The 15,372-nt window shown below is 34.8% G+C and overlaps 3 protein-coding genes across 3 annotated transcripts; 2 read left to right on the plus strand and 1 right to left on the minus strand.

The window, feature by feature from the left end:
- The first annotated feature begins 1,147 nt into the window (after window positions 1–1,147).
- LOC143544441 (E3 ubiquitin-protein ligase ORTHRUS 2-like) lies at window positions 1,148–3,596 on the plus strand. The gene is made up of 8 exons (XM_077036553.1): window positions 1,148–1,185; window positions 1,280–1,405; window positions 1,612–1,711; window positions 1,794–1,855; window positions 1,957–2,059; window positions 2,149–2,293; window positions 2,371–2,588; window positions 2,940–3,596. Exons 1-8 carry the CDS (start codon window positions 1,148–1,150, stop codon window positions 3,594–3,596), a joined length of 1,449 nt encoding a protein of 482 aa, XP_076892668.1.
- Window positions 3,597–4,697: 1,101 nt separating this feature from the next.
- Window positions 4,698–8,020, minus strand: LOC143544442 (uncharacterized). Its single transcript, XM_077036554.1, has 5 exons — window positions 7,778–8,020; window positions 6,043–6,406; window positions 5,205–5,275; window positions 4,988–5,086; window positions 4,698–4,913 (listed from the first exon to the last, which is right to left on the minus strand). The coding sequence occupies exons 1-5, from the start codon at window positions 8,018–8,020 to the stop codon at window positions 4,818–4,820; spliced, it is 873 nt and encodes a 290-aa protein (XP_076892669.1). The 3' UTR covers window positions 4,698–4,817.
- A 2,317-nt stretch (window positions 8,021–10,337) lies between these two features.
- On the plus strand, window positions 10,338–14,791 carry LOC143544469 (mitochondrial thiamine diphosphate carrier 2-like). Its single transcript, XM_077036573.1, has 7 exons — window positions 10,338–10,460; window positions 11,348–11,464; window positions 12,318–12,429; window positions 12,522–12,649; window positions 14,107–14,259; window positions 14,330–14,473; window positions 14,564–14,791. The coding sequence occupies exons 1-7, from the start codon at window positions 10,344–10,346 to the stop codon at window positions 14,780–14,782; spliced, it is 990 nt and encodes a 329-aa protein (XP_076892688.1). The 5' UTR covers window positions 10,338–10,343; the 3' UTR covers window positions 14,783–14,791.
- The last annotated feature ends 581 nt before the right edge of the window (window positions 14,792–15,372 follow it).

Genomic DNA, 15,372 nt, shown 5'->3' on the forward strand with positions numbered 1-15,372 from the left:
TTTTTCAATCTTCACACCAAAGCCTAAATCATTTTTGGGTGTATATTGGTTTTGCATTGATTCCCATATTATACTTTGTTGTTTCAAACCGGATCCCTGTTCTCCATAATATACTTTGGTAATACTATCTGAATCTTGCTTTGTAATAAACAACTGTGGCATTTGTTGATTATTTGTAGACTTGGATTATCACATTGGTTGTCATACTCGATGTTGTTGATTGTTGTGACTTAAGATGACTAGTCAACTGTTTGAGGACATTATGTGACATATTATAATTATTAGTGAACTAGTAATGTTTCAAGTTACATTTGGTAATTAGTCGTCATCAAAACCGAACTAGTTAACTTAAGTTTAAACCTTTGTTTTCCCAACAATATCACTTTCACACTTAAGAGATCCATGATGCATGTGATGATGCACCGTTCGCAATGTTCAAATCACAATAAAGTGACTGAGTGTGTTGCAGGGCATACTTGAATGGAAGTTGAGAGAGGGGGGGGGGGGGGGGGTGGAACTATAAACGTTGCAGCGGACGTAAAGGGTGGGATCCATATCTCACATATATTAAAATTTCATAACTTTTTAATAGAGTCGAATGTGTTTGAAATTTTATAGTGATACGAGAGAAACTAGTGTTCTTGAAAGATGTTTCAAATATGATGGTGTCAATTGAAGTGATAGTTTGCGGGGTTCGATGTTACAGATGCTCTAACAAGTAATGTTACAAGGCCTTATAATGTTTGTACTTTGTAGTAACACACTAACAATCAAATCAGGATTACATGGCTTAATATATGATAATCAACAACTTTCACGCATAACGAGGCATCCTATAAATAAGTTGAAGCGTTATAGAAATTGTTAGGTGCTAATCGGGATATAAAATATGAACTAGCGATTAATATGGATTAATCAGATTGAAATTAATATGTAATTTTTCACACACACACGCACCAACTTTTATATACAAAACATTTTATTTTGACCAATCTTGACCAAACAATGATTAATAGGGGTTTAGTCGGTGCTTATATAGATTTTCACAACTATTAAAATAACCAAAGTCAATAACAACATTATCCGACAAACAAACAATCACGTGACACATCCACCATCAATAAACAAACACGCGTGTCAGTTACCAATGAATAATAACACAACCAGTCAGCAACTTCGTATGCAGTATGCTATGTGGATTTTTGATTGAAAGTTAAAAATTGTTTTTTTTTTGAACATTTTGTTTGACGGTATTATTTGTATCTTTTTATATGAACAGTGGCGGGAGGGACTTGAGTGGAAACAAAAGGACTAACAAGACACAGTCTTTTGATCAGAAGTTTGACAAATCTAATGAAGCTTTAAGGGTTAGCTGTAAAAAGGGCTATCCAGTTCGTGTTGTGAGGTATGCTCTTATGACATTTATACATGATTAGCTTATTGTTACTATTTACAAGTTCTTTCTAGATAATAGGCATACAATCTTACTACATGATTGTGTGCTTAATTATATTTGACTTTAATGAAATGATCACATACAGCCTATTTGAAAGGCGTTTATTAGTCAAGATAAATGGTCATGTTTGTGTAATTCATCTTTACTTTGGGTAGGTCTCACAAGGAAAAGCGATCGGCCTATGCACCCGAGCAAGGAGTCAGATATGATGGTGTATATAGAATTGAGAAATGCTGGAGGAAACCTGGAATTCAAGTATGCTATTATCAGTTTTGACATGATATATGGTTTAACTTTTTTTTAAGTGTTTGTTGACTAATAGTTTTACTCATAATAGGGTTACAAGGTGTGTCGGTATCTGTTTGTTCGTTGCGATAATGACCCTGCTCCTTGGACAAGGTATGCCATTGCTCTCATAACCGTTACATTTTCTAGCATCTGAAATCTGTAAAATGGATTTTTCATTGTTTATTAATTTATGTTTTATTTTAATTTTGCAGTGATGAAATTGGAGACTGTCCTAGGCCTTTGCCTGCTATTAAAGAGCTGAAAGATGCAAGTGATGTAACCGAGAGAAAAGGATCCCCTTCTCGGGATTATGATGTAATATTATCCAACTTCTTATAATATTTAACTTTTTAGAAACCATTCAGTGCATTTGATAAACTATAACATCCAATTTTTGACTGCAGGAGGAAAAGGCTTGTTGGTTATGGAAAATTCCTCCACCGGCAAGCAAAAAACAAACTAACCAAAGAGATGCTGGGGATGGTACCCAAACAAGGGTGGTTCGGCGTAAGACACAAATGATGTCAGTTAGTGAACGGCTTCTCAAAGGTTAGTTTTTTTTAGCAAATTGATTGATTTTTTTTTCAAATGCATACTGTGAATCTAATACGATGTTTATGTTGCAGCGTTCTGTTGTCTTATCTGCCATAAAGTGATGAATCTCCCGCTTACTACTCCGTGTGCACACAATTTCTGCAAGTCATGTTTGCAGGATACTTTTGCTGGTCAAACTTTTATAAAGGAGAGAAATTGTGAAGGTAGACGTACGTTAAGGGCACAAAAGAATGTTATGAAATGCCCTTCATGCACCAATGACATTTCAGAGTACTTGCTGAATCCACAGGTAGGGGTGTTCTTCGGGCTGGGTTCTTCGGGTTTCAAAGTTTTAAATCTTAACCCGGAACCCAACCCAAAAATATATTTAATTTCAAAAACTAAAAGTTTATTCGGGTTTTTTGGGTTGACCCGAAACTTATAAATCAAACCCGAGAACCAATCCGAATTACTTCGGTTCGGGTTCGTCTTTTCTCGGGTTTGGGTTTTTCGGGTTTGTGTACGGTTTTTTTTGGGTTGGGTTTCGGGTTTTGGATAAAAGTGACAGCCCTATCTACAGGTAAACACAGAAACAATTGTTTGAAACTAATATTAGCAGATTTAATTAGTTAAATAAGCGTCATAGTTTGTTTCTTGACAGGTTAATAGAGAATTGATGAGTGTGATCGAAACACTTCAGAGACAGATCAAAGAATCAGAGGAAAATGCAGTTTCGGAAGAGGAAAAGTCGAATGAAGATGAGAAAAATGATGTAAAAGAGGAAGAGAAAGACGACAATGAGGTTAAAGATGTGTGTTCTGAAGGTGATGAAGATATTAAAGAAAGTGGTGAAGATGAAGTTATTGCGAAGACTTCACCTAAAGCTAACAAGAAAAGAAAGGCTGCAGATGTCACCGAAAACGCTGATAATGATGACAATCAAATCACTAAGGACTATGCAAATTCAGGATTGGTTGAAAGTGAAGATTTGAAGGCTGATGAAGCGGCGAAAAGAGGTAAGAAAGGCTCAAAGAAGAAAAAAGATGACAGGAAATGCTCTTCGCCTAAAGCTAACAAGAAAAGGAAGGCTGCAGATGCTACCGAAAACGCTCCTGGTGAGAAGCTGCATGAAGAGGCTAATAATGACAACAATCAAATCACCAAGGACACTGCAAATTCAGGATTGGTTGAAAGTGAAGATTTGAAGGCTGATGAAGCCGCGAAAATAGGCAAGAAAGGTTCAAAGAAGAAGAAAGATGATGGGAAGTGCTCTTCACCTGCAGGTGCAGGTGCCAGGACTAGAAGCAGGAAGGCTTAACTGAAGCTAGGTGGCAGTGATGACTTGAGGCTCAGAATGTTTTGATTGGTTGCAGACTGATGACTGCAATTTTGGAAAGCTGTTTCATATGATATTTTAATATGGTGTTGAATTTGTGATGCTTTTTTGGGTGCCTCTTGATACATTGCATTGCTATATGATGGTTGCTATGACTATATGATGATTATGTCCTAACCAGATGCATGAACTTAGTTATGTGTTTGTAGCTACTTTTGGGTTAACTATTGAACTTCTTTGTGTTTCTGGCTATTCTATAAAATTGAGTGTTAAACTTAAAACCCATTTTATATCTGGCTACCTACTAGTATGACTTACCAACAAGTTGTGGCATTAAGTCATGATGGTGAATAGCCTGATGTGGAGTGGGCTTTAAGTTTTAACACTTATGACACTCAATCTTATAGAAGTGAAAAGACAAAAGTCATTTTTAATTAAAAACGTGATTCAATTTAATCCCAAACGACCGGTCCTATTATTTTGTATTATTTAAGTTGTTTTTTAATTTATAGTAATTTAAATTGTTATTATTTTTATCATCTCATATTATCATAATATACCACATGTCAATTATTACTTTTTAAATATTTTTTGATAAATTTAATTATCCTTTTTGATAAATTTAATTATCCAAAAAATTTTAAATTTAACTTATTCAAGAAAAACGTAAAAGAAGTTAAAACTTCTGGTTTTTATTTTCTTCTATATAATTTCACATCCAATTTTGCTTCAGTATCCCTTCTTTTGTTATTTCTTTTTTGTATTTTTAAAACCATGGATTAGTTATCAAAGCCAACTTCTACTCAAAATGTCATAAAATATTGAAAAAAACTACGAATCACTAAATAGAATGTTGCTGAAGACGTCGCTTTAATGCTGACATGGTTTAAATATGTATAATGTTATGTTTTTTTAATGTTTTTAATTTTATAATTTTATTTATTTATATAGTATTTATTTATTTTTACATTAAATATAAATAATTAATTAATTTAAAAAAAAATACTATTTTTATAATTTATAATAATTGATTTTGTTTATTATTCAAAGATGATTTATGATTGAAAACACAACTGACCCGTTAATTAAACGCATAAAAACATGCTCAAATGCCAACACAAAATGCAATAACTTTTACTACATTTATAGCTCAAATATATCTATACAGCATTTGTAACAATTTTGAGGATATACAGTCACAAACTACATCTTTTGCTGCTCTAGTTTCTGTATCAAAGCTGCCTTTTCTTCTTCAGGTAAAGCATTGAATATAAAAACAGATTTGTCTCCGATATCATCCTGGAGAGACATATAAATTTAATCACAAAAATGCTTCATTTTAATTACAAATTTAATGTAAAAGTAAAACTCACCTTAATCGGCTGAGTAAACTTTCTTGCTGCAAATATTACGAAGAGTGCCATCCACGCCCCAAGCAGACCGACCTTTGCTCCATCATCCATCAAACCACTCTGGTCCACGAGAAAATTTAAAAGTTAATAACGTTTAAAACATTATCATGATTGTTCTGTGATAAAAGATTAATGTTTTATAATCACTGTCTTAAGTGAATGATTGAAACTCATGTACCAGGTGCCCGAGAAGAACCGATGGAATGATAAATGTCAAAATACCAGCTTCCAACTTGCCATAGCAAAGTCCTGTTTCATTATCCACCAGCAAACATTCGAATATCTTGATGTAATCATTTCAACTGCTTTTATGTATAATATATTAAGACATGCGATTAGGGCGGTTCAAAAAGCTCGAGGCTCGAACCCGGGCTCGTTTGATAAAAGCTCGAATAAAATTAGCTATAAAAAGTTGATTTTAAACATCCTGAGCTGATTTGGATCATTTTTGTAACCGATCCAAAATCGACCCAGGCTCAGCTCGAGTCATGGCTCGGCTCGTTGGCTCGATCTTAAGCTCGTTTAACTTCAAAATCAAGCTAGAGCCTAGCTAAGTTGCCTCGTTTAATTTCAAGCCCGAGCTTGAAACCACCCTGGCTCGACTCGGGCTCAACTCGTGAACAGCCCTACATGCGATATTCATACACTAGGATCCATACACCGTTTGGCATCTATACGACTCGTATAAGCATATATGGGTCATATAGATGGCAGAATGTGTCAGGATATGTTGACTAGTAAAATATACGCCTCGTATAGGCCTATACGAGTCACATAGGCACCTATACAAGCCATATAGTCCTCTCCCTATACGACTTGTATAGGCCTGAGGTTATATACGAAACATCGGGGCCTATATGCCTCGTATAGGGCTATTTGCTTCGCATAGGCGCAGCCGCGCAGGTAACATAGTAGGTTTGACACCTAAGTACCTATACACCTCGTGTAGAGGCATACGAATCGTACAGGCTCAGGCAGACTGGTGTCTGAATATAAGATCCCTATATTAATATTACCTTCTTTGAATACAAGCCCAGTTAATGCAGCAAACAAAGGACCAACAAACCAAACAGCAACAGGATTGTCCACAACATACTGCACTAAACTCGCGTCTGCGGGTTGAGCCAGACATATTTTAGCTGCAACTGACCCAACAACACCAAGAAGCCACAGTGCTTGAAGGGTTCTTTTAATCTCAGTCACATAAATATGAATCAGCACCAATGATAAACCTAATCCAGCAGCCCCAATTGAGTACAGTATATCGATATTTTGCTTCCATAATTCAGTCAATATGAAATCATCAGGCAAGAAAACTGTTGAAGAGGCGAGAACAAAGGATGTTGCAGCTGTCACTAATCCAGACCTGTATAATATAACCTGTAACAGAAGAGGTGAACAATAACATAACCGTTAACCGAACCGAAAACTCATGAAACCAAACTAAAGTTAACCGAAAACCAAATAAACCAAAAAGCGGTTATTGGTTATTTTTTGTACCCTCGGTTAGGGCTGTCGATTTATGACATGGACCTGTTAACACGACACGACACGGGTTTCAACAAGTTTGGGTTTGAGCTTAACAGGTTTCGTGTCTTAAACAGGTCGACCTGTTTAAGACATGTTAAAACTCGTGTCCTAACAGGTTAAACTGTTAACCTGTATGCAGATTTTTAATTTAAGTAAATAAATATAAATATACACTCCTAAATTTCTAAACCTAAAGTCATAATTATATACGACATTTCACTCATGTCCGTCAGAACCCGCTATTATGTTTTTAATGAATGTCATGATTAGTTTCTATGATTTTTTGTTTCAAGTATGTCATGGATTTGCCGTTTTGTTGTTTCATATATGTTAAGTATTGTGGTTTTGTTTCAAATATGTTATGGAATATGTATTAGTTAAGACTTTTATGCTTGTTTTGAAAATTTTTGTTTCATTACACATGTATTATTCATTGCATGTTGTTACTAAACAGGTTCGTGTTTGGAAAAAAATGACACGATTAGTTATCGTGTCGTATTCGTGTTTAGTACCACAGGTCATCGTGTCGTGTCCGACATGTTATGACAACTCTACCCTCGGTTAACCGAAATTAACTGAACCGATCGTATATTTCTAGCTTTTACAACTCCATTTCGTGTATTACATATATTTATACCACAATTTCATGTATTTATGTAAAACTTGGTGCAATACCAACTTGAAGGACTCGAATGGCTAATGAGGAAAGTAAAAGGGTGGTTCGGGTTTGGTCTCATGGGGTGGCTTGGAGGAGATCAAGATAATAATAAATTAATTATCAATACACATTATTTTATTTAAAGTTTAAGTTTGTCTTCTGTTTATTTATTTAATTTTGAATTTGTGTTCGTAATTCGAGTCAGTCTAAGTAGGAATCAAATTGTAAAATATAAGCCCATTAGTTTTCCTTTAATTTGATGTAATTCGTTCTTTCAGTAAATCAAAAAAGTCGTATAAACGTTTTACGCAAGAGCGTTACTTGTCTAAGGTTTAACAATTTATACTTCGATTTCATGTGAATATACATTCATTTCATGTATTTATGCATCCATATTTCATGTCGGTTATTAGTTGAAATTAACCAAACTGAATAAACCGTACCGATTAACTGAAACCCGATGGTTTAATTTGGTTGAGGCTCTTAACCGAACCGAACCGTGCACACAGAAATGGTAATAAATTAATTATTAATATGGGAAGTTATAAATTATTAATTAATACCTCACGTATGTCGGAGGACTCAACAGACCATGGGCCGTAAACGCCTTGATAAACTGTTGGGGGTTGTAATAAACTATCGTCTCCGGCGGCTTGACATTTAAGGTTGAATGAAGATGGTCTTCTGTGTGTGGATGATGGGAGCTTGACAAGATGGGTTCGGTTGTATGAAGGAAGTAGTCTGGAATGTTGGAGAAGAAGAACAGAGGAAGAAGACGAAGTAAGTGTAAGCATAGCCATAGACATCGTTGTTGGCAATCGTTAGTTGCTCCCACTACATAACAACAACATGACTAGTTGTGTCCGGTTGGTTTCAACCGACGAATGTACAAACTTTTAGTGTATTTGTTACTAATCGTTTGTGGCTAAAAGAACCCGACGTCGTTAGTTTCAGGTCGTTAGAAAAACGTTTTTGGTTGGCAAAAGTCAGATTTGTTGTTGGAAAACACCACCTGAACACCGCAACAACCACTAATTGACTCCCCGCCAACCAACAACCACCAATTAAGCACCGTCAACCGATTCCGACGATGGTTCTAGGGTTTCCGGCGACCTCAATAATTGGGGCTTTTACTAGAAAAAAGGTTACTGAAGTTCCGATACAAAGTTACCAAGATGTTTGCGACATAAATGTTGGGTTTTCGGAAAAAAATTTGAGTTTTCCGACAAAAAAACGTTTTTCCGTCGACCTGAAACTAACAATAAGATTCTGTTAGTTGCGAACCGTTAGGAACAAATACATTAAAAGTTGAGACTGTTAGCAGACAATTCGTTAGTCGGGACCGGTAGTGACCAAAAGACGATTGTTGGGATTAATAAAAATCAATATACCTTGTTTCTAAGATAACGTGAATGAGTAGGGTTTTTTTTTCTTTCCAAAAGGGGTTTTGGATATTACTTATTAATTTATAACTTTTTGAAAAGCTGAAATAGTGTTATGATTACTTATTGTGTGAGCGAAAATTGATAAGTCATAGTATTGACTTATAACTTTTCCCAAAAATCATAAGAGGTAAAAATAAAGAATTTCAAACATCACTAAACTGCATAATATTCCTAATAAAGAAACAAATGTATTAGGAGTTTTACACCACTGGCTAACGATAGCCCAAAATAATAAGAAGTAAACATATGCTGTTAATAGTTAGTTATCTAGATAATATATAAACTAATGTGAAAGGGTCATTTGTAAATAATGTGTTTTAAATACAGTATATGTATATTCCCCAAATAATGTTAGTCAAAAACATATGTTGTGCACAAAATTCTCTACAAAAAGATGTTAGGTGAAATACAGCTATATCACCTACTTATTCAAATTAGTCCATATCCTAAAAATAAAAGTAATTTTACCAGATTGACTCTTATAACTAAATAAAAAGAAACTTATGAATCATGATCAACATAATAAAAATAAAAAAGAGTAAAGTGTCATTTTCGTCCTTCTAGTTTGACAAATAATATGAATTTAGTTTAAAAAATTTATTTTTTGCATACAAATCACTAACCCCGTTAAATTCACGCTTCCTAATTCTTGCCAATTACATCCAAATCACTCACCCGTTAATTTCAATCGTTAAGTCAGGAATAGACATGTATTTTCACTATTTATTTATTACATGGAGTAAAGTGTCAAAATCGTCCCTTAGGTTTGATTACATTTGCGAATTTTGTCCAAAAATATTTTTTCGCGATTAAAACCTCGATGTTTCCCAACGCTGCCAATTTCGTTCAAATTGATAACTCGGTCTAAATTCAACGTTAACTCATGGGTGTTACTGTTATTTACATGCTTGTTAACATTATTATTATTAATAATAAACGAACATGTAAAAGGATAGTAACATCCCTGAGTTAACGTTAAATTTAGACCGAGTTAACAATTTGGACGAAATTGGAAACAGTTAGGAAACATCGAGGGTCTAATTGCGAAAAAAATATTTTTGGACGAAATTCGCTAATGTGACCAAACTCATATAATAAAGAAAGAGTGAAAATACATGTCTACCCCTGACTTAGCGATTAAATTTAACAGGGCTAGTGATTTGGCAATAATTGAAAAACATGGACGGCCCATATACAAAAAATAATCTTTTTTGATTAAATTCGTATTATTTGTCAAACCATAAAAACGAAATTACTTTAATAAAAATAAAAAAACTAAAATCCTACTCATGTAATTTCATGTGATAATAATAATAATAATCCCTTCATAAATCGATGGTAGACAACCCAATCGGACCTCTTTTTCCTTAAAAAACTGCACCCAATTGACGCCTTTCCGTCCACACCGGCAACCTCCCATTTTCACCGACTTTTCAATTATCAATCAATGTCGGCGCTCAGCTTATTAGTCTTCAGGTATTCATTTCATTCTTTTCTTTTGCATTTACACACAACTTTAACTTCCAGTCTTTTTTTGCTCCCATAATAATATTGCGTATTAACAACTAATTGAATTGATTCATGCGTTACACGTTGCTGTTTACCCTATTAATTAATTAATTTTCCTGTCAATCAATTTTTTAAATTTAGGGCTTAGCATAAGCTGTGCTGTCTGTCTGGACAGATGGAAGAGCCGGGCCAACTAAAACGGGCGGTTATTGATGCCACGGCCGGTTTGATCTCCGGAGCTATATCTCGGACAGTCACGTCGCCCTTAGATGTTATTAAAATCCGGTTCCAGGTTAGTTTTTAACTTTTTATTATATTGTTTCTAAAGCCCCTTGCTTTATTAGTTTATATTATCCGCAGCAGCAAATAGGCGCATAACCGGCGCCTAAATGCGTGTAGCCGGTGCCGGAAACCAGAAGCAAAGCTAAAATGTAGAATAATTAAAAAGCCGTTTTGTTTATCCGACCCGTTTTTACCTGTTTTAACCCGAAACCCATTTAGATTTGGCCCGTAGTTACCAAATGCGCTAGGCGCAAAAAAGGTGAGGGCCTAAGAAAAAAAGCGCATTTATATGAAAAATTAAATAAAATATATTATGTATTAGAAAAATAATAATATTCTTCATATAACATTTAATATTATTATCTAATTAGTACTAAAAGTTCTGAAAGAGTCAAGATTCAAATGCAATTTCAAAACTTGAATAACAAAATGTTCAATGTAAAGTGCCAAACTGGTTAAAACATGAAAACCAAAAGTTCAAAAAGTAATAAGTAGTAAATGTTCAAATGATCATCGTTCTTTATCCGTCATCAATACCAATAGAGGTGTCATCAACTTCTAGAAGCCAAGGCCTAGGAACTAGAAGTGCACATATTGGGCCTCGCCTGGAAAATGGGTCTAGGCGAAAGAAGCGAGGGCTTTAAATAACTATGACTTGACCTCTTTCGACCCGAACTAAATTAACCCCTTTTTGAATTGATTCGTTCCAGCCCTAACCCGTTTTGACCCGGGACCCGAACCTGCCTGACTCGACCCATTGGCGAGTCCTAATTTTATCTATGCTGATGGTTGAGTTTTACACCTTATGAAAAATGTGTGTTATATTAGTTTTGGTTGATTTTTGAGATGAAGTTGAACTTAGAAGTTAGAACGTAAAGTTGTTGGCTGTGTTTTCAGGTTCAAATGGAACCGACTACTAGGTTTGCATTGCTTACAAAAAATGTATATGGCACCCCAAAGTATACTGGCATGTTTCAAGCATCTAAAGACATTCTTAGAGAAGAAGGCCTTTCGGTATGAGTCTACCAGTATTCTAAAGTTTATTGTTTAACTTAAATGCATAGTTTGATTATGCTTGATTCTTAGCAAGGAGCCATTTGTTTGGTTGGTGCTAATGGTTGTGTGGAGGCTAGAGGGGTTATGGACATTAATATGGGACCTTGGTTTTACTGTTTTAGAAGGCACGGCTCATTTAGAAAATTACTTATAATTGAAATATACATGAGAATTGACATATACTTGTATTTGAGGTGCAAAGATGCTAGCCACACATAAAGGAGATATCTGATGTTAGTAGCAATTTTTGTAATTGAGAAGGCGGCCTTTCGGCATGAGTTCATCTACTAGTATTTTGAATACTTTTATTTAACTCCAATGCTTTAGAGTCTGCTGCTTTCTTTTTTATTGTGAAAATCACACTTTTAGGGCCTTTATTATCTGGTGGGAACTCCGAAAAATATTAGTTTTTGAATTTAATATCTCTCCATTCGGGTTTGAGTTTTTTTATTTGTTAAGTTACATTTTACATCTCACGAATTATTTGTTACAGATTGCGCTCGTCAACGTATAGTTATGCTAGGAGTGCCATGAATTTTAATATTTGATGCTTTTGTCAAAGACATAGTCTTAATTGTTCAGTTTTATTTCTAGGGAGTTTGGTGCAATATGATCAATTTATGACACGTAATAATTTCCATTTGGTGTGATATGATCAATTTACGACACGTAATAACTTCCATTTGTTCATTTGGTTGTGCTAGATGAAAGCCACAGCTCATGCCGTTGATTTATGAGTTCTACTTTTTTGGGAGATTTTGTTATTCATTTATGATTTTGTTGCTTGTGTTTATTATAATTTTTATTTTAGGGCTTTTGGCGTGGTAATGTCCCAGCACTTCTCATGGTCATGCCATACACAGCTATACAGTTTATGGTCTTGCATAAAGTGAAGACTTTTGCTTCCGGGTCGTCCAAGTCGGGTCTGTATGAATTTGGATCTTTATAATAGTGCGCATATTTTAGATCTCTTCTTCTTTCACACGTCTCAATTTTGGATCTGTATGTGATGCAGAAGATCACATTCATTTAAGTCCATATTTATCCTTCATGAGTGGGGCCCTTGCTGGGTGTGCTGCTACGGTTGGGTCTTACCCGTTTGACTTAATACGAACCATTTTAGCTTCACAAGGGGAACCAAAGGTATGATCATAGAAATACTGCTATTCATACAGGCCCGACTTCTGAAACTTTTTATGATATGTTTCATTACTGTTATCAATTAGCATAATGAATGTGCTCAAGGTGCATACGAGACAGAAACTCATGAGTGCAATTGATTAACTATTATATGCTTTTTTTAGTAATATCTAAATGATTTCTTTATATTATTTGTTATGTTATTTTGATCTTTTTACTAGTTAACAGGGCATACTTCCATGCTTTGTTTAACCTTGTGTTGCAATGTAAGAATGTCTGCTCAGATTTTAGTGTTTAATTAAAGAACATATGAGAACTTCATATAAGAAACACGTGGATATAATTTTTGAGTCTATATACTGCTAAAGGTCATATAGGTTGGATGTGGAATAGTCAGTTTTAGCCAACTATTAATGGGCATGACATGCACTTTAGTAAATTCATATATTCACTTTAAAGAATAAGTTGCCAGTTATATGCAGTATAGTTTTGAGCCTTTTGTAATGTATCTTTGTTTGATTCACATTTGTTTAAACTCAAAGCATGAACATTATATATATGTTGATACAGGCAGCTTCATCTGTAGTATTTTTTTATGTTCAAATATTTCCATGGGGGTTAAGTAGGCCTGCATCGAACTGAGCGAACACGAACGGTGATATGCTCATGTTCGTTCATTTAACCTTAATCAAACGCGAACACGTACACTAACACGATCACGAACAATTAACTGAACAAATTTTTGTTTTCAGGTTAATTTGTAAAATATTTAAACGAACATTTAATGAACGTAAACGAACACAAGCAAACTTAAATCAACATTATTGAACAAACGTCAATGAACACAAACGAACAAGTCTAATACACTAAGTATCCAATAATGTCAATGGCTAAGTAGCTAATTACTAACAACACATCATGATTCATCATTATACACCTGCTATTCATGAACAAAATTAGAGTAGCAGTTTGAAAACATATACGTTTGATTATACACCTATGGCTGAAGTTTTATTACCTAGGGTTTAATCCATTGAATGAAGCTCGGAACGTGGATGGAACGAGCGAGCTGATTCGAATCGTTGATGGAAGTTGCCAATTGGAATAGGGCGCAGGTCTGGGAAGATGCGGCTAGGGTCACTAATCTTTTTAATTATTTTAAAAAAAGTTCTAAACTTACATAGTTAAATGGGTTAAACGAACACAAACATACGAACATGTATGAACGAACATAAACGAACATGTATGAACGAACATAAACGAATGTTCAGGAATGTATATGAATGAACGAAACATGTGTTCATGTTCGTTCTTTTAATCAAATGAACATGTTTTTCGTACTTTCAGTTAACGAGCCTAAACTAATTGAATCTTATCATATATTTTGCAGTTGCATCTTTCTCAAGATATTGAAGTTCTTTTATAATCTTTTTCTTACCAGAGATATCTTATACATGTAGATTTATCCAAACATGAGGTCTGCATTTGTTGACATTATGAAAACCCGTGGTTTTCGCGGGCTATATGCTGGATTATCACCTACTCTAGTTGAAATTATTCCTTATGCTGGCTTGCAGTTTGGTACTTATGACACCTTCAAGTGCTGGACCATGGTATTACATTATCTTCCCCTTTTTATCCGCTACACGCTTTAGATTGACTATGAAATTACACATCTTTTAGGCTTGGAATGCACGCTGGTCTTCAGATTTAACACCGACTGAAGAATCTTTATCAAGTTTTCAGCTTTTGTTATGTGGGCTTGCTGCTGGATCATGTGCAAAGGCGGTTTGTCATCCACTTGATGTCGTGAAGAAGCGGTTTCAGGTAAAACTTTTGCAGTTTTAATAGTTACATCTTCATGTTGTCAAATCTTGTTTAATTCAGTTTGTTCTGATGGAATGAAATTGTGTGCAGATTGAAGGGCTGCAAAGACACCCAAGATATGGGGCCCGGGTTGAGACTCGTGCTTATAGGAACATGTATGATGCGCTTAAGCGTATCGCGCAAACCGAGGGTTGGGCCGGGCTTTATAAGGGGATTGTGCCATCTATTGTGAAGGCTGCACCTGCTGGTGCTGTAACATTTGTTGCTTATGAATATACATCTGATTGGGTGGAGTCCATTTTGACTTGATTTATTTTTTATTTTATAGGATTTAACTTAATAAAACTTAAATGGCATTCATTTCATCAAAGCCAAAGCTTTGCAATTTTAGCTTTGAACTACTTGACATTATACTTGTGTATATGAAATAGGAGTTGACCAAAAATATAAAGAAGGGTCACCTACATTTATTAAGTGATGTCTATTTAGAATAAAAGTTTGACAATATTGTTTTGAAGAATAGTTAATAAAAAAATGGAATAAACATTTATTGTGTTTGTGAGCTGGTTGGTTGAACTTAGACATGAGTTGGAACACTATAAAAGCCCAAAGATCATGTTAGGCATGCTAATCTAGACACGAAACGAATATTCATGGGTTGATAGAATATAACTCGTTTAACCTGATTTTTTTTATTGAACATTAAAGTTTATGCAAAAAAATATATTGTATAAAACATTAACACGTGAAACGCTAGGAAATCAGTGACGAACCGATGACTTTTTATGGGGGCCAAGGTTTGGGGGGGGGGGGGGGGGAGGGGGGGTCATTGTCTATTGTTAAATAATAATTATTTTCAATCCGTGTCGGGCATAACAAAAAGTAAAACCGTATCAAAC

Source organism: Bidens hawaiensis, unplaced genomic scaffold (genome assembly GCF_021521415.1).
Source record: "Bidens hawaiensis isolate Kalapana, Puna unplaced genomic scaffold, B.hawaiensis_p1.1 tig00013567_1, whole genome shotgun sequence".
Taxonomy (NCBI): domain Eukaryota; kingdom Viridiplantae; phylum Streptophyta; class Magnoliopsida; order Asterales; family Asteraceae; genus Bidens; species Bidens hawaiensis.

What these genes read in the sequence shown, in the direction of transcription:
- LOC143544441 (XM_077036553.1), top strand. Translation starts at nt 1,148, where the DNA reads ATGAATAATAACACAACCAGTCAGCAACTTCGTATGCA. An exon ending in GACCCTGCTCCTTGGACAAG is followed by an intron (nt 1,856 to 1,956) that starts GTATGCCATTGC and finishes TTAATTTTGCAG; the next exon opens with TGATGAAATTGGAGACTGTC. An exon ending in AGTACTTGCTGAATCCACAG is followed by an intron (nt 2,589 to 2,939) that starts GTAGGGGTGTTC and finishes GTTTCTTGACAG; the next exon opens with GTTAATAGAGAATTGATGAG.
- LOC143544442 (XM_077036554.1), bottom strand. Translation starts at nt 8,020, where the DNA reads ATGTCTATGGCTATGCTTACACTTACTTCGTCTTCTTCCTCTGTTCTT. An exon ending in AGTCCTCCGACATACGTGAG is followed by an intron (nt 6,407 to 7,777) that starts GTATTAATTAAT and finishes CTTCTGTTACAG; the next exon opens with GTTATATTATACAGGTCTGG. An exon ending in TGGGCTTGTATTCAAAGAAG is followed by an intron (nt 5,276 to 6,042) that starts GTAATATTAATA and finishes ATAATGAAACAG; the next exon opens with GACTTTGCTATGGCAAGTTG.
- LOC143544469 (XM_077036573.1), top strand. Translation starts at nt 10,344, where the DNA reads ATGGAAGAGCCGGGCCAACTAAAACGGGCGGTTATTGATGCCACGGCC. An exon ending in TTATTAAAATCCGGTTCCAG is followed by an intron (nt 10,461 to 11,347) that starts GTTAGTTTTTAA and finishes CTGTGTTTTCAG; the next exon opens with GTTCAAATGGAACCGACTAC. An exon ending in TCGTGAAGAAGCGGTTTCAG is followed by an intron (nt 14,474 to 14,563) that starts GTAAAACTTTTG and finishes AATTGTGTGCAG; the next exon opens with ATTGAAGGGCTGCAAAGACA.